Raw genomic sequence first — 18414 nt, 5'->3', positions numbered from 1 at the left:
CTCTCACATAGCTGTATTGTCAGGTTGACGTTGTCATCGTCGAATCGTTGAAGTTGTTGTTGATGACAAACCATGGAATATTAATGATTATGTTATCGTTTATATTATTATAAGATGATGAATATGTTGTTGCTTATATTATTATAAGATGATGATTATGTTGTTGTTTATATTTGTTATGAGTTAATGATGATTAGAAGTGGATTGGACTATTAATGAAGCACTATATGAAGAATTATTATTATTAATAAACAATGTTTATGTCGTTTAATTTAATTGTTGAATTATATGCTTAATATTATTGTTTGTGAAATCTCACCCCTTCTGCTTGGAAATGTTCGTATGAGTAACTTGCAGGTGATCGAGTTTAAGCTGCTGTTAGATTACTGTCGTGAGTGGACTAACTCTCACGTGTGTCTTTAGGTGCTCTGATACGTAACGGGATGGGAACTCTGTTACATGCTTTTCTATTCCTTACGTATTACTTTATAAAGTTTATGATTATGTTTTTAGACTGAATTTCTATGAGATATTTATGATGAGGCCTTCGTGCCAAAGACTATTATTTTTAAATGTTGAAATAAATTGCGCTGCGAAGTTTTGAATATTTATGTTGATTGAACTTTGAAGGAAAATTAATTAATTATTCCATTTATGATTTTTAAGAAGTGTGACATTCCGTTTATGTGGATTACTCTGATTATTTAAATGAAATTTTTATGTTGGGAAAACGGGGTGTTACAATAATTTATGTAACACCCTCTTTAATTATTTGATTATTATTTATAGAGTTTAGAGTCTATTATATGATTTATATGATTGATGTGATTTAAATGATTATGTGATGTGTTGTGATTTATTAAGTGGCTTATTTTATTATTTAATAGAATAAGATTTGAAAATAAAATAAATATTGAGATGAAGGGTTGTTTTGTGAATTTAGAGAGTTTTGTGGAAAGAGGAAATAAGATAAAATAGATGGGAAGAGATAAATAGGAGAAAATAGGTTTAGAAAAGTATTCACGTACAACCAGTTTTGGAGAAAAGGGAGAACAAGAGGAGAGAAGAACCAAGAGAGAGCTGCTAATCGATTTTCTTAAGGTAAGGGTGGGACTAACATTCAATCTTCTTAAGCCTATGATTCTGATGATTAGATTTAACATGTTGTAGGGTTAGTTTTTTAGAATTGTAAATTAGGGTTAAGAGTGATAATTGAGGATTAGATGATGGAAACTTGTAGAATTGATGTAGAAAGTGTGTACAGACCTTAGATAATCCATAAGGTGATGTTTAGAATCAGTTTTAAGCTTAAAACCATGTGTTTTGATGGATTTTCGTAAAAATCTGCATTCTGCCCGAGCTGACATTCATCGCTCACCTCGCTAGCAATTTCCCCTTGCCTCGCGAGTTGTACCTTGTAGCTCGCCATAGCGAGCAGATCACTCGCCATAGTGAGTTATTCAGTGAGTCAACCATGATTTTGAGAATTAACTCCTTTAGTCGAGCTTTAGATGGTTTTGGGTGCCTGAACATGTATAAGAATGATTAGGCAAGTTCTTAGATTGAAATTGAACATAGGGAAGTTAAAAATGGAATTTTTGGGTGAAAAATGTCAAGTTCCCGAGAGCACCCAGTTTCAGTTCGCCAAGGCGAGCAACCTTTTTCTGAACTCGCCATAGCGAGCAGAGTGGCTCGCCTCATGAGCTGCACAGTGTCAGACAGCCTTGTTTAGGGTTCTTGCGATCTTTGTCGCACGTGAGGTTTTGAGTTGACCCTTAGGTTAGGAATGGAGGTTGATTATAATATTATTGATGTTCAGTGAGTCTGATATAATATGATTTGATGTTGTTAGTAATGTGATATATTTGTATATGCATTATGTGGATTATATAAGATGTTTAAATGTTGTTGATTTTCATTTGATATTGTTATATCTTGAGATGTTTATGTGCTGCCTACGTTGCTGTTGTATAATGAATAAGATGCATGTGTCGGTCTAAGATGCAAGATGTCGTTCCAAAGTGTTGGAGTCCTAAGTTGTTGATGTTGTCCAAGTTGCACACGTTGTTAAGTCCATGCATACTCATTTAAGTTGGGGGCTTGATGCCCTGGAGCCTTTGCTCAACACGTTGGGGGCTTGAACGCCCTGGAGCCTTTGCTCAATTAAGTTGAGAGTTTGATGCCCTGGGAGTATATTTATGCTCAAATAAGTTTAGGGTTTGATGCCCTGGATTGGTACCACATGCATGATTAAGAGGATTAAGTTGCATAGTCATGTCGAAGTCACATTGTCAAGTCAAGTTGTTAAGTTGATAAGTTGTTATGTTTTGATGAAGTGTTCAATGAAGAATTATTATTATGATGTGTTGATGATGTTTATGTTGTTAAATATAATTGATGAATTATATGCTTAATATTATTGTTTGTGAAATCTCACCCCTTCTGCTTGGAAATGTTGCCCTTCGTATGGGTAACTTGCAGGTGATCGAGAATAAGTTGTTGTTAGTTGCCCTTGTGAGTGGTTTCCCTCTCACGTGTGTCTTAGGTGCTCTGATACGTAACGGGATGGGAACTTTGTTATTGCTTTTCTATTCCTTACGTATTATTTTATGAAGTTTCATGACTATGTTTTTAGATTGGATTTTCATGAGATTGATGAGGCCCTCGTGCCAAAGACTGTTTTAGATGTTGAATAAATTCCGCCGCGAAGTATTAAATATTATGTTGTTGAATTTTTAAGGATAATTAGTTAATTATTCCGTTTATGTTTTTATGAAAAGAAGTGTGACATTCCGTTTATGTGGATTACTCTGATTATTTATGTGAAATTTTTACGTTGGGAAAACGGGTGTTACAATTTCAACAATCACAATTAATATTTAAAACTCATTTATTAATTGATGCAGATTCTGCTGACGTGGTGGAATGTGGGACCAAAAGTGGAAGAATCTGAAATTACAGGGACAAAATCTAAATATTTTTTTTACAGGAACTAAAACCGAAATTCGCTAATATTACAGAGACGAAAAGAGGTATTTACCCAACAATTAAATATGGTTCTTTGAAAAACCAATTAAATAAGGTGAATTCTTACCATGAATTTTGATTAAAACTAACAAAAAAATTTATTTTATTTTTATATAACATAATATAATATAAAATACGACATAATTGGATGAATTTGAGAGGTACCTAAGAGTTACCAAACACCCCCGAAAAAAAAAGAGTTTACCAAAAACATTCTAATTAATTATAATTAGGGGTATTTAGACAAAAGGAAAATTAAATAAAAAGAGAGAGATACAAGGACTGTGGGATATGAAACCTGCCTCAGCTACAACACAAAAAGGATACATCGATATAAAAAACAGACTTAGTGGATCAACCTTAATCTATCATAACAAAAATCTACAAATTACGGCACAATCCAGAGAACCCGCGTACAGGTGGGAAACCTTGTTACAAAAAATATGAGAAGTAAACCTCTGCCAATAACATGTTGGACTTAAAAACGGCGAATGAATCGACCGCCAACACAAAAATACAAGTGCCAACAACTCCATGAACAAAGCAACAAGCATAAAAGCTCTTTTGAGCATCAAATACCAGAGTGTAGGCAGACAAGACGACTTGAAATCTGCAGATCTCAACAAACCTGAAAACATCAGAGAATTGAAGCAGTCAGGCCACCAAACACAACAAGATTCAAACATACACGTAAGAACTCAGATCAAGGGACGAGTCCAATAAACTAGTAATCAGACCCTTTCGGGTTAACAAAATCATACCCTTTCAAGTTTTAGAAACCTACCACATCAAAAAGAGGCCAAAAGTCTTCAACCACCCAATCTCTGATCACGAACATCACAAACAAAAAATGAAACTATACCAAACACCGATGAAGAACATCCGGTAACACACTCCACCATCAACCCAAACAAACACCAACCATCAGCCACAAAAACTCGACCTACCAACCCTCCTTCGACACGAACAAGAACCAACACCAAAAGAAGGCGCACCAACCCAAACCTGAAAACACAAAATCAAGAAGTCAGAGACCCTTTACAACAGCGAAATCACACTCCTTCACCACCGGTACAGAAGGAAGCAAACAAAAAGAGAAACCGGTCCAAAAAACAGGATCTGGCTCCATACAATCAAAACCATAAACCCCCTAATAATAGGCCCGACCAAACCATCACATCCCTATTAACAACGACGAGCCAGAGGAACGACGACGGAAAAAGGGTTAAACATGTGGATATACCACCACTAGAAGAAAAGAGAGAGAAACCCTGTCGAAAAAGGTACGATGTTGCGAAGGAACAAGACCCTCGTCCACCACCATCGGTTGATGCTACATAGCGGTGGCAGGTTTAGATTTTGGAAGATAATTATAATTAGTTGACCAAACCTCGATTAAAAAAAAAACCTAAAGTAACCTAAAAAATATATAATCCAAAACTCAATTGTTAAAATTCAGAAATAAATTCAAACATTTACAATTTGCCTCAAAAATAAAAAGATACGTTCACACACATAAAAAAAAATTATATTAATCAGAATAAAAATTTAACTAGAATTAATCTTTCCTTCAAAAAAACTAAAAAAACTTAAATATCACCTAAAAAAAACTTAAATATACATTCAAATCAATAATAAAAAAAGAAAGAATCTATTTACTCATTTATTATATTGCTAAAAATAGGAGTAAGTAAATAAAATAAAGAGTGAATAATATTGGAAGAAGATCTTGGAATAATATTTAGTTTGATCGATTTTTCTTATAGTTGGCGCCATTATTGCACTTTACATATATAGCATTCTCTTCACTTTCTCACTTATTTATTTTCTCTATCTACTTCTTCCATACGTTTTCTATCGATCTCTCTTTCTCTTCACCAACGTGTGATTCTTTTTCCTTTGTGAACTTTTTTATTTATTCAATATATATCTTCAAACCCGTTTCAATATAACCCTAACACAGACAAAGAGACATTAAACGAATACAAGTTGTTTCTTGTTCTTGTTTGGTTTTTTTGTTGTTGTTGTTTGTGATGGCTGGTTTTTCTAGCAAGAATGTTCCGTTATTCGGTGTTTCGAGCAGAACTCGTAGCAAGAATGTTCCGTTGTTTGGTTCTCTTTTACTTGGTGGGTCATCAAAGCGGAGAAAGAGTGATGAAGAAGATAAGGGTTTGGAATATGTTTCTGGTTCTAAAAAAAGAAAGATGACTGAAGAACCTTTTGTTGTTCCTGCAGATGCCGAGGTAATTTCCATCGATGATGATGAATATGAAGATGTTGGTGAAGAAGGGTTGGAACATAGTGATGAGAAGATGTCTGAGGGTGGTGGTGAAAGTGGAGGAAGTGATTTTGATGCTAAAGATGGAAAGTTTGTTGATGAAAAGTGTGGGGCACAAGATAACCTGATTTCGATAAATTCAGATGAGTATGGTGAAAGTGAAGAACACTCTGTTGATTCTGATCCTGATAACGAAGAAGAAGAAAAAGAAAAAGAAAAAGCAGATGATGTTGTTAAAAGTGATGAAAGTGGGGGAATTGGTAGGTTTTCTGATCAAGGTGAAAAGGTTATAATTGATTTGGATGATTCTGAAGAGAGTAAGGAGGATGATTCGGATAAGAGTGAAGCAAATGATTCTAGTGATGAAGATTTTGAAGTTGATGAGCCGAATGAGATTTCAGACAATGATGACGATGACTGTTCTTCAAGCTCCTCTTATGTTAATGATGATGATGATGCTGAGGACGAGGAAGAGGAGGAGGAGAAAGAGGGTTATAGGAAAGATTTCAATGTGGTGGAGGAGTTGGTAAGAAAGGTGAAGAGTCAAAAAAGGGGAATTTCTGAGAGTAATAATGAGGAAGTAAATGTTGAGAATAGTTCATCTTCTGATAATGATGATGAGGAGATGGTGAGAGAGGGGAAGGATAAAAAAAGTAGAATTTCTGAGAGGAAATGTGAGGAGGTAGAGAATGAGAGCAATCCATCTTCCACAAATATTGATGAGTTGGAGCAAGCCGACCATGCTAGTGTTTCCTCCTGTACCATTGAGAAGAAGGGTAGTTCTTCTTCTAAGCTGAATGGAGTACCAGAGACACTGAAACGAAAGAGTGTGGAAGGGAAAGTGAAAAATCTCTCTGATGAATGTGTGAATGTTGAAGTGAATGCCAAATCAGAAAACAAATCCAAGGAAAATGTTGGCGACTCTGATGGAGGAAAAGATCAATTTGTTAAAGGCTTAGATGTTGGAGGAGTTTCTTCATTTCAAATAAAGCAAGAAAAGATGAAGGAATCAGATAAACAGAAAACAATGGAGAACAAAAGAAGGGATTATAAAGGTAGAGCTGACATCTGTAATGGTGAGAAGAAGGAATCAACTGATAACAATGGATTGAATCAAAGCGTCAAAAGCACACATTTTACGCGCAAGGAGTTACGTTCACTCGAACTCCTTGTTAAATGCTATTGGGAAAGAAAGAATTTCATGAACAATGATTCAATTGTGTTAGAGGTCAACGACGATGGTGTTGATCAGCATCATACACGGCCACCACCAGTCTCTGTGGAGACACCTCGTGAACGGATATGGAGCCTTAAAAAGGTGGACATCGTGCAAAAGACCAAGGAGGAAGAGGAGGAGGAACTGTTATGGGATGAATTTGATACAGCCAGTAGAGAATCTAACGCTGAATCCATGGTAATCCTCCTCTAAGAACATTTAAATTTGATCTTTGCTTTTTAGTTTTAATTTTAATTTTAATTTGTGAACTATAGGACTAGTGCATAAGCTGATTTTGATTTTTAATTTAGTTTGTTTATATCTTTAAACTTTGGTGATCTAAATGATATCTATAAGATTCTGAATGAGATTTGTAAGGAGAAATCTGTGACATAGCGTGTTACTCTCTGCAGATTGGAAATTTAGGAGAAAACGGAGGTCCATCATTCCACTGTGAACATGATACTTTTCTCGATGAAGAGATTGGTCTATTTTGCAAATTGTGTCATGAGGTTGTTACTGAGATCAAATATATCTCACCACCCGTGGTAAGCACTGTTTCATGTTTATTTATGTAAAATAACTTAGATAATTTTTTAATTTTGATCTTGATAGCGAAATTTGAAAAAATGCTATTGTTCCGCAATAGGCGGCGATTCAATATGAACTGTTGTCTAATTGTGGCTAAAGTGGCGCTATTTTGAACATACCACTATATTTTCTGATCCTCGATCGACAAACTGATTCACATTATTTTTTCATTCTCAATACATTAAAATTCACAATACAAGTTATAACTGAAGAGAAAGGACCGATTGCTGAGATATCCATGCTTGGTATTATTATGATTTTTAAACCAAGCTTGGTAGACTCTAAACCAAGCTAGTTGTTGGTACCTTATAGTAATTTCTTTTCACTATTGAGTGTTTGCATTCTTTTCTTTTTTGGTTGACTCTAAATAGAAGTGATTGACGATAACTATATACGTTGATGTAGTGTTTATTTCCATAAATTTCTTGTTTTGAGATTCAAGGCCTATGCTGTATGTTTGTTCTGATTGACTGAGATATATGTGATAAAAGGTATTGATTTTTTTGCATACTTTTTTTGTACATGACACAGAATGATAGATGTCCCGATAAAGGTTCTGGAAAGAGGGCTTTATCTGATGATTCAGTAAATGCCTCGCTATTTGATGGCTCTCAGTTCAATGTTTCTGATGGTGATTCAGATGCTAATTTGTTTCTTGAAGGCTCAGTTTGGGACCTAATTCCTGATGTGAAAGAAAAATTATATCCTCATCAACAAGAAGGATTTGAATTCATTTGGAAAAACTTGGCAGGAAACATTGAGCTTCAAAAGTTAAAGAATGCCGATCCTCGAAGGGAAGGTGGCTGCATTATTTCACATGCTCCTGGAACTGGTAAGACAAGGTTGACAATAGAGTTTCTCAAGGCGTATTTGAAAGTTTTTCCGGGATGCTTGCCGATTATTGTTGCACCTGCAAGTTTGTTGCTTACTTGGGAATATGAGTTCAAAAAGTGGGAAATAGGTGTTCCATTTCACAATTTGAACAACTCTGAGTTATCTGTTAAAGATCATGAAGATGTTTTTAATGCAAATAATTGGTCTAATACACGGCAAAGTACAGAGGAGACGCGGATGATGAAACTGATTTCGTGGTTTAAAGCCAAGAGCATTCTGGGAATCAGTTACAGTTTGTACGAGAAGATAGCCGGAGGAGGGGAATATGGAGATGGAGATGAGAAAAAGAGAAAACGTGCAAGTGCGGACAAGAGAAAAGAAAACAGTTGTATGAGAAAGGTTTTACTTGAAACTCCTGGTTTGTTGGTTCTAGACGAAGGACATACACCGAGAAATAAAAATAGTCTTATTTGGAAGGTGTTGTCGAAAATTCAAACGCGCAAGCGAATCATCCTTTCTGGAACTCCTTTCCAGAACAATTTCTTGGAACTATACAACACTTTGAGCTTGGTGAGGCCTTCTTTTCATAAAACGATACCGCAAGAGCTGAAAAAGTTTTGCCAGAAGCAGGAACGTAAAAAAGCTCCTAAAGAATGGAGTTGGGAACCGGTTTTTGGCAACACAGCAGGTAATACTTCTGACGATAAGATCAAGCAGTTGAAATTGCTTATGGATCCCTTTGTTCATGTTCACAAAGGCGCGATCCTACAAAAGAAGCTTCCTGGGTTAAGAGATTGTGTGCTGTGTTTGAAGCCGGATAGTTTTCATAAGCAAATTCTTGAGAGTTTTAAAAGTTCTCAGAACTCATTCATCTTGGAGAATAAGCAGACACTGGCGTCGATCCATCCATCTCTTCTCCTCGAGTGCAAATTTTTAACAGAAGAAGAATCTTTTGTTGACAAGGACCGTCTAGAAAAGCTTAGATTGGACCACAATGCAGGCGTCAAAACAAAGTTTTTGTTGGAGTTTGTTAATCTTTGTGCTGCTCACAATGAGAAAGTTCTCGTGTTCAGCCAATTACTCGATCCTTTACGCTTGATTATAGACCAATTAAACTCTGCTCTTAAATGGACCGAGGGGAAGGAAATTCTCTACATGTCTGGAGAGGTTAGGGACAGGCAATCCTTAATCAATAACTTCAATGATGCAAACAGCCAATCGAAGATTCTCCTTGCATCAACGAGAGCTTGTTCCGAGGGAATCAGCTTAGTTGGAGCTTCTAGAGTTGTGCTACTCGATGTCGAATGGAATCCTTCGGTTGAAAAACAGGCCATCAGCAGAGCTTATCGGATTGGACAGAAGAAGGTTGTCTACACATATCATCTGCTCACTCAAGGGACTAAAGAGTGTGATAAATATTGCAAACAGGCAGAAAAGCACCGGTTGTCTGAACTAGTTTTTTCGGCTAAAAATGCCGATAATCATAATGAGCCGAAGAACTGTGCAGCGGACATTGAAGATAGAATTCTTGATCTAATGATTCGGCACGAAAATCTCAAAGACATGTTTGTTGAGTGTGTGGTACAGCCGAAGGAGCGAGAATTTGAGAGTTTTGGCTATTGATTATGATGAATGTATAGGCCAAGGACTAACTTCAGAGCTAAGATAATTTCTAGTGGATTAGATTCAATTAAGAGTTTTGTTCTTATTTTTTGTTAGTACTTAAGATGAATCAGTGATTTTTTTTTTGGTAAGTACTTATGGTGAATCAGTTATTTATTTTGATCATTATTGTCATTGATTTATTTATTTTTTTGAGGGAATTGTCATTGATTTATTATTGAAACAAAAAATACAGTTGACCTAATTGCTATCATTTTTATTAGATTTAACTGTAACTAATTTGTTTTATTTAGTTCATGCTTCTAATGTAACTCTTTATTTGGTTTTACATATTCTTTAACATTGATCTATTTGAAAAATTTAAAGCAGGCTTGTTAAATTGAACAAAATATATTTCATAAGTTAACAGATTAATGGTGGTTTAGGAGGTGTGACTTGGAACTTGGTTTGTTCATATAAATAATGCCATTGTTACAAATTTACATTTGTTATAGTAGTTTCAATTTCTGTCAAAAAAAAAAAAATAGTTCTAGTTTAATTGAAAAATTCTATACTATAGTTTACACTTTGAAGAAAGGAAATTAATTAATAGTTACAGAACTATTATTACAAAACAATTTGCATCATTGAATAATTAATTATAAGTTTATTTAATTTAACACATTATAATTGCTCCAGGTCTGTTAAACTTCAAGGCTGCAAAAATGCAAATACTACAAATGAATTTTAAATTTTTAACATGTGGCAGCTTTCTTTGTTCTTAATTCAAATATAAGAAACATATATAGGACCACTAACAATTGTATTTGCGGTTAAAAAAAATCCAATCTAAATATTTGTTACATGTTCAAATGAGAGCTGAACTAGATAGGTTTATGGAGTAACAGGAGACAGGCCACTCAAACTTTCAAATGAAGATGTGTCCTAGTTTACCAGGTTTGCTAGGACCCCGTTCGTCTCCGGCGGTGGTGAAGTTCGAGGAGACGGCGACGGAGGAGGAATGTCCTCCAAGTGTGGAAGAGGTGGAGGCAGCGTCGGCGTGTTCAGCGCGGTTGTAGTGCGAATGCCGGTCGTGGTATCGAGGATTGCGTCACCTTCCTCAGGATTCACTGGTTCGAGAATCGGAACCATTTGACTTTGGAGAACTTGGATCGTCGAACGCGGTGCTTGAGACGTGGCGGAACGACTCACGGAGGTTCTTCTGCAAGTTCCAGCCATTTCTTCGGAGAGAGGAGCAGTAGTTGTTAACCATTGTGGTGGAGGAACGTGTACCTGAAAACGGTTACAGCGGAGATGCGCGTAACAGAAAATGGTTTTGGTGGAGGATCGTTGGAACGTGGAGGTTAGTTAATGATCCCCTCCTTCTAGCGCCAAACGATCTGTCCGGTGAGAACGGTTGAATGGTAACGAGGGCAGAGAATGCTCCGGTGTGACGCTAACGGCTTCTGGTACGGCGGCAATGAGTCTTCGCGGTGGAACGAAAGGTGCATGCGGGCACGTTAGCACTCTGACACTCAAGCCAGTAATGGAATTGAGAAAGAGTGTGTAAGAAGTGTTGTGAAAAGTGATGTGTCCCTTAAAGGTGAAGCAAGTTCACCCTTATATAGGCGCGCGTTGGCCATAACCGTCTCCGGATTATGCGGTGTGTGATTAGGGATGGAGCAGGACACGTGCAGGGTGATCCTTGTGCGAGGGCACACTCCTATGTGGCACGGTGCATGCGAGTTGGCGTGCTCCTTCAGACGCGGAGCCTTAAGGCGGTGCAAGTTTGACCACGTGTCATTGTGTGGTTGGTATTTTGAACATATAACTTAACAAAACTCTTAAGATATTGTTTTCTGTTTAATATCTTTCAAATTGTATTTTGAACATAGTTCTGTTTTCTGTATTAGACAAAATAGATTTTAATTTTAAGGGTTAATAGTGTTTTTCACCCCTGTAATCTAGGTCATTTTCGGTTTTTGCTCGTATAAAATTTTCGGTTTGAATTGCATCATTGTAAAACTTTTTTCCCAGAAAACACCCCTCCCCCTTCCAACTCAGCAAATTCGCTTACGTGGCGTTGATTTGAAAAAAAAATTTCATTTTTTTTTAATTGGCCACGTGTAAAAAATATATCCACATCAAATTTTATTTTTAAAATATTTGAAAATAAATTTTAAAAAATAAGAAAAAAAATCCAAAAAATCATAAAAATATTCAGTTTTTTTTCCAAAAATTTAAAAAATCAAAAATTAATTTTTAAAAAATTCAAAAAAAATATTAAGATTTTTTACGAACTATAAAAAAACAAAAAAATAGTCATATTTGTTTCCAAAAAATTGGATTTTTTTTTCAAAAATTATAAAAAAATCAGAAAATATAATCATATTTTATTTAAAATTAAAAAATATTTTAAAAAATTCTGGAATTTAATTTTCAAAAAAAAAAAAAAAACAAATGTTCAAAATTACAAAAGAGGTCAGATTTTTTTTTTCTGCATACAAATATAGAAAAAATTCAGATTTTTTATTCCACAATTTTAATAAAATATTGGGAAAGAAATCGTTTCATTCCACAAATATAAGATTTATGATTTCTTCTATTTCAGTTTTAGCAATGTTGAATATGTGTTGTTTTTAACGTGCTCTACCAATTTAATAATTGGATATCTCTGTTTTTTTTTTAAAGAAAGATAAAAATTACATTTGCACTTAACTATAAAAATTATTCTTATAGGTGGTAGGGTTGAAAAAAAATGTGTGATATGTATGGATTGCATGCCACAATAGCTAAAAATATACGAGATAAGGAGACACTATAAATAAAGGAAACAAAACAAAATTGGTGACTTGTGGAATATTCCAACATAAGGAATAGTGTACAATTATTTTGCTAGCGCAATAACTCATTAGTGTCAATATTATTTAATCCAATTTACACTCAAATTTACACAAAAGCCTTTACGACACCTAACATTATTATTTTTGAATTGTGGACAATCTTTATCAATAACACAAGGAGGAGCTATATTGAAATATTTAGAATCATATACCGCCAGGACAAGAAATATGGAAATAAATAGAATCGCAACATAAACAAACTTTAACATTTTAACCATGTTTTTTCCTTTCTGCATATAAATTATAGGATATGACTTGATCTATTTATAGTGTATAAAATTCATGTTCTTGTAATAAATAATTAATTAGTTTAAAAATTTATGAAGTTTTAAAAACCGTTCATAAAATTAGAATCATTCCTAAATGCATATACAAGTGTGTTGTATTTGTCCCTTCAGAGATAGGAGTTAATAATTGAATATTACTAACTAACTTATCATTAATTTTTTAACCTTTCGTGATAGTAAAGGATGAAATTATTTTTTTGGACAATTGTAAGGTTTGTTAGAACCACACAGATTAAGAGAACAATATATTTGTATTATGTTTTAAAGATAATGATGACAAATTTAGAAAGTGCACCAAACCTAACATGGAACAAAGTAGTAAGTTATCGTCTCTACATGAATGTCATCAACTAAGAAATTCACTATACCTATTTCACAACAAGAAAATATGTGATTTGGTATGACGGGTTTTGTTGCTAGAAAAGCAGTTAATGGGGTTTAAGTGGTTTCACTTTTAATTTGTGTGCTCAATGCGAGTAGTCGTTTGAAGAAAATTAAAAGAGTTTGTTTCATAGGTTAGACATCGATTAGGATTATTTGAATCCCCTCTGTCTTCTTTGTCGGATTAATACAACAGTCAATACCAAATATGATAAAAGTGCTTAATAAACGATGTGTCGATTAAAAACCCATGATTGATTTGTAGAATCGTCTATATATAACTATGCTTAAATAGAGATGTACAAAGTGAATTATATAGTGATGAATCATTAATCTAAAATTATACATACAAACCCTAATTTTTCATATTAAGATAAATAAGAAATTCTCAATTTTATTTCTTGATCGGAACAAAGCAAGGTAAGTCAGCTTTTTACTAAATCATATATATCATATAGGTTATCCCTATGAGCTTATTTCTGCCTAAGCTTTGCAATAAATATAATTAGATAGGAGTTAATATCATATAACTTGATAATCATAATAATTGAATATTATTAACTAATTTATCATTTATCTTTTAACATTTCGTGATAGTAAAGGATGAAATTTACAATACAAAGAAAGATTGGAGATTTTAGATGGGAAATGAGGAAATGAGGTTCTACCTGCTTTTAAAACAACATGCAGCGTGAGTTAACTCACGCATATTTAACACTAGCGTGAGTTAACTCACACAGGGATAATTTTGGAATTTTAGTTGGGAATGAGCAAAATGTGTTGGGTTAGAGCAGAATTCTTTCTTCATAGATGTGTAGAGTTTGGGAAACAACTCTAAATCTTGTTGTTCCCACATCAAAGGATTTTAGAAAACAACATGAAAATATCAAAATAACCTCATTTCATGGTGCTTCTTAGCTTTGTGCTAAGTGTAACCAGCAATTTCATGGTTAACTGCTGATGAAAATTGAGGTTAAATTTGTCATTTCATGGTGCTTCTTAGCTTTGTGCTAAGTGTAACCAGCAATTTTCAACAACCTTATTAAAATAGGGTGCAAATATCCAATAAAGAATGGGATTTACTTTTCCCACCATATCACCTTCTCGCGCACCCTATGTTTTTTCACAAAAATGCCCATGTGATTTTCGGATTTTAGAATTCGAAGTGAGTTTTTCCTTTTTTATAGGATGAAAAAATTAGTCTTTCAACAATTCGGATTTTATAATCCAAAAACCTCAAAAAATAGTGTGTGTTCCTTGTTTTTTTCAAATTATAGAATCCGAACACCATAAACACCATTTTTCAGGGAAAAAACAGTTCGGATTATATAATCTGAATTGTATCAGCACAAATTTTGGGTCTGTTTGTAACATGGATAACCAGTTTACAGACAATATTAATCTTCCTAACTCTCATCCTTCTATTTTTGGTCATTATTAGCTGTTCTTAATAAATAAATAAAAAAATCTGGTTTTCAGGCTACTTGATCAGATTGCTCTGAAACTTCCCAAAAAATTTGGTTTTCACCCTCAAATTTTGTCACATATTCATGGATGATTGTGAGAGGTGACAATTTTGAGCAAGAGATGAAAAAGGGGTTTGAAAAAATTTATTTGAAAAGGACAATTTTGATATTAACACTTAATTTTGATTAAATCTAAGTGTAATCGGATATTTTTAGGATGTCATCGGGAAAAAAAATCAATCATTGATTCCTCTTAATTCTCTCAAGCACATCCACCTCGTTCAATATATTTTTTCTTGAGAAAAGTCCAATTTTGGACCTTGCCAAATTTTATACGGGTCAAATGAGTCATCAACAAATAAAAAAGACCCTATTAATCCCTAACAAAATTCAACCGAAATAATATAGTCTCCTCTGTCAATATTTTTCTCCAGTTTTTTTCTTCTTATTTTTGACTCTAATGTGGTAGTCCATTTGTTTAGTGCTTACAAAAATAAGGGACATTTAAGTTCCTACCAAAAAAATTGGGAAATTTGATCCCCATACAAATAAAAATAAAATATAGTCATTATTTTTCGATTTCTTCATGTCAAAAAAATATAAAATGCAGTTTGTTTTAAGAGACCAAATCGATACTTTTATCTTTTTGTCGGTCATCTTCTTTGTTTGAACAGTCGAGTCGTGGTCGCTGACACTTGCTGAAAACAAAAAGGTGCAAGGAAAACAAGATGCAAGAAATCAAAACAAAAGGATGTGTTAAACATGACCATTCATTCTCATATAGTAAAACAAGAAACAATTCATTCTCTTATCTTGAAAACCTGATATTTTTTGTTTTATTTTGCTTTTTTTTAACAAGAGACTAATTTATCTCTTAAAAATTCGTTTAATTTCATGTTGGCACTTAATTGACATAGTTAACACCACATAGCTAAGCTAACTTACACGTGTTTAATGATAAAAACTGATTTAAACACTAAATTGTCTCGGTTTAATTTTATAAATGATTAAATACGATCTTTTTATTTGTCGAGGACTAATTTAACTTCTACAATTTTTCAGGGGTTAAAATGAATCTTCCCTTTTTTTAATCAAACCTCGTTCATAGTAACCACTCTAATGTTTATTTTTATTTTGTTTTAAGGAAGAACCACCCTAATGTTGGCCTCCTTGAATTTGCCTAACCGGACATACCAAGGGTTTACTTTAAACATACCAATCTATCATATCAACAGTCTCACCAAAAAGGGTAAATATATAGGTAGCAATTGAGTACAAACTTTTCCATTGGACAATTCATTTGAGATAGTTGATTTACAATCATCTGTGTTAAAAAATAAAATAGAATTTTACATTTTCAATATAATATTGGACACTTTTAAAAAATGAATGGCTCGAATATTATTGAGTGTGAAAAGTTTCAATTAAAGATAAAAATACAGTGATGCTTGTACACAATTCTCTGAACTACTTTTACTAATGAAGGTAACTAGTGATTACAATTTATTGACAATTTGACATCACAAGTATTAGTGGCTAGTTTTTGGTGCAGCTAGATTCATTTTCGTTTTTGTATCAAAATGGTATTGATATTGACATGGAATTTTTTTTCTTTTGTTTTTGTCATTATCACTAATTCTTAGCAATTTGCATCATCAATGACTCTAGTTTTCACTTTTTACCTATTCATTACTACTGTCATGTGATGCTAGCATGTACTGTTGCTATTATTAATTTATTATTACTCTAACTTAGAAGCATATCACTTTTTAGTTTTTATCAAGAAAAAAATTGACAGTTCATTAATTTGGTACGTATTAATAACTTTGAAAATTAAGAATAATTGCAAGTTCATTTAATATCACTCAAAAGTACTAAAATTGATCCTATTAATCTTTAGGACTCTAAATGCAAATACAATAAATGGAATTTAAAATGGTAGCACTGAGGTTCCACATTTGAAATATAATTAATGTAAGTTTTTTTTAAGAAACAAGAGGTCTTAAAAGTCCACAAAAAGAAAACTACAAAGAAATTAAACGTTGAGTCGACACACCAGTTTTATCGGCTAATAGAAGAAAAAGAAATATCATGCTAGATGCGTTAACTAATATATCACACTATCTACATATATGGATATCACAAAAAATATTTGAAGAATAATTATTTGAAGACAAATTTTATAAAGATTAAAACTAAGATATATTCATAAAAATTAAAAACTTATTTGGCGCTATATTCGAGATCAAACAATTTACTCCCTTAAAAGAGAGAGCTCTTATTCCCATCATTCCCTTAACGATACTAGTTTTCAAAAGAGAAGTGTTATTTGAACGAGTCCATCCATCTTTGCTCCATTTAAGTTTGCTCCAATTACCCCATTTACTATTATGAATGTGTGACATGTGGAAAAACTAAAATTAAGGGTTAGGATTAAACGATTTATGAAAAACATTTTTCTTCCTGATGCACAGCAACAACACAGTACACACTCTTCTGGGAAAAAAAGAATAAAAAAATACAGTACACACTCTTCCTCTTCCTCCATCGTCGCCGCTACCGCAACTCTTTTCCGTCCATACTTTGGCGGCGCTATCCCCTTCTTCTCCACATCAAGTTCGGATTTTCATGACTGCACACACTGAATTCAGATCTTATAATATGCTAACTAAATCAGGTCATATTTCTTTTAAAATCAAAGAAAGAGATTTTGCTAAATTTTGTGTTAATTGATGCCATTACATTTTCCCTGTTAGCCGAACCAGTTGGGTTTGTTGTTAAGAATTCTATTTCTTAATGATTTGAAGATTTCCATTGAATTTTCAAAGACAACAACACCTTGCCACAAACAATAGCGACGACGTTTTGGAAGGACGAAGCGACAATGGACGGTGAATGGTGTGACGGCGAGTCTGACGATGAGTTGTGAGAGGAGGTGTGGAACAGACGGGGAGAACGCCGACGGTGGATGGAGAGAGCGGGGTTGCGGCGACGAAGATGATGAAAGGAAGAAGAAGAGGCGTGCGTGAGAGATGAAAAGAGAAAACTGTGTTTTGTTTTTCATTAAAAAGTACTTTTTGTAAATCTTTTAATCCTAGCCTTTAGTTTTATTTTTGACAGATGTCACACATCTGTAAAGTGAAAAGGAGTAAATTGAGGCTTGCTAAATGGAGCAAAGATAGACTCTGTTTGAACAACCATTTAGTTGACAACTTTTGAGACAATCATAATTTACAAAGAAAAAATTGGTATTTGCCCGAAAACCAAAGCATAGAGAGATAAAGTAAAAAGTAATGTGAGTATAAGAGAGAAAGTTGTTGCAAAAGTTGTCACAAAATGAATGTTCAAATATCATTTCTCTTTTCAAAACTACAAAAGTAACATCATTAACCTTGCCCCCCTTATTCACGATATAGCCTCTATAGAGTTGGCTCTAACACCATTATCATTTATTCTAACAGAATTTTCAACTTAATAGAGAAAACTTTGAAAATATCCTAATTGAACATATTAAGGTGTACCATTAAACATGCTAATCTATCATATTATCTATCGAACCAAAACGATAAGGGTTTTAATAACTAGTGTCCTCAGAATAATGGTTAAAGAATTTACAATTAGAAATTTTGTCTTGAAAATATAAGATGTTACTTTTGATCGAGTAATAATCACACAACTTTTTCATAAAAATTTACTTGTTTTGGATGCTTAACCAATGCCCTTAGAGCACCAGTTAGCATTCTCCAAAAGATAAATATAGGTATCGATTGAATGGATTTGGATCTTCTAAATCGTATTGTATTGACATGCAATCAACAATATAAATAAT

The 18414-nt window shown here is 33.7% G+C and overlaps 2 protein-coding genes across 2 annotated transcripts; both read left to right on the top strand.

The window, feature by feature from the left end:
• Positions 1–5060: 5060 nt before the first annotated feature.
• Positions 5061–9060, top strand: LOC25499907 (SNF2 domain-containing protein CLASSY 3). The gene is made up of 5 exons (XM_039827923.1): positions 5061–5681; positions 5775–6719; positions 6935–7069; positions 7644–9005; positions 9052–9060. Exons 1-5 carry the CDS (start codon positions 5061–5063, stop codon positions 9058–9060), a joined length of 3072 nt encoding a protein of 1023 aa, XP_039683857.1.
• On the top strand, positions 9009–9600 carry LOC120576888 (SNF2 domain-containing protein CLASSY 4-like). Its single transcript, XM_039827499.1, has one exon. It carries the CDS (start codon positions 9102–9104, stop codon positions 9567–9569), a length of 468 nt encoding a protein of 155 aa, XP_039683433.1. The 5' UTR covers positions 9009–9101; the 3' UTR covers positions 9570–9600.
• Positions 9601–18414: the final 8814 nt, after the last annotated feature.

Source organism: Medicago truncatula, chromosome 7 (assembly GCF_003473485.1).
Source record: "Medicago truncatula cultivar Jemalong A17 chromosome 7, MtrunA17r5.0-ANR, whole genome shotgun sequence".
Lineage (NCBI taxonomy): Eukaryota > Viridiplantae > Streptophyta > Magnoliopsida > Fabales > Fabaceae > Medicago > Medicago truncatula.
This window is presented reverse-complemented; position numbering and strand designations above follow the sequence as displayed.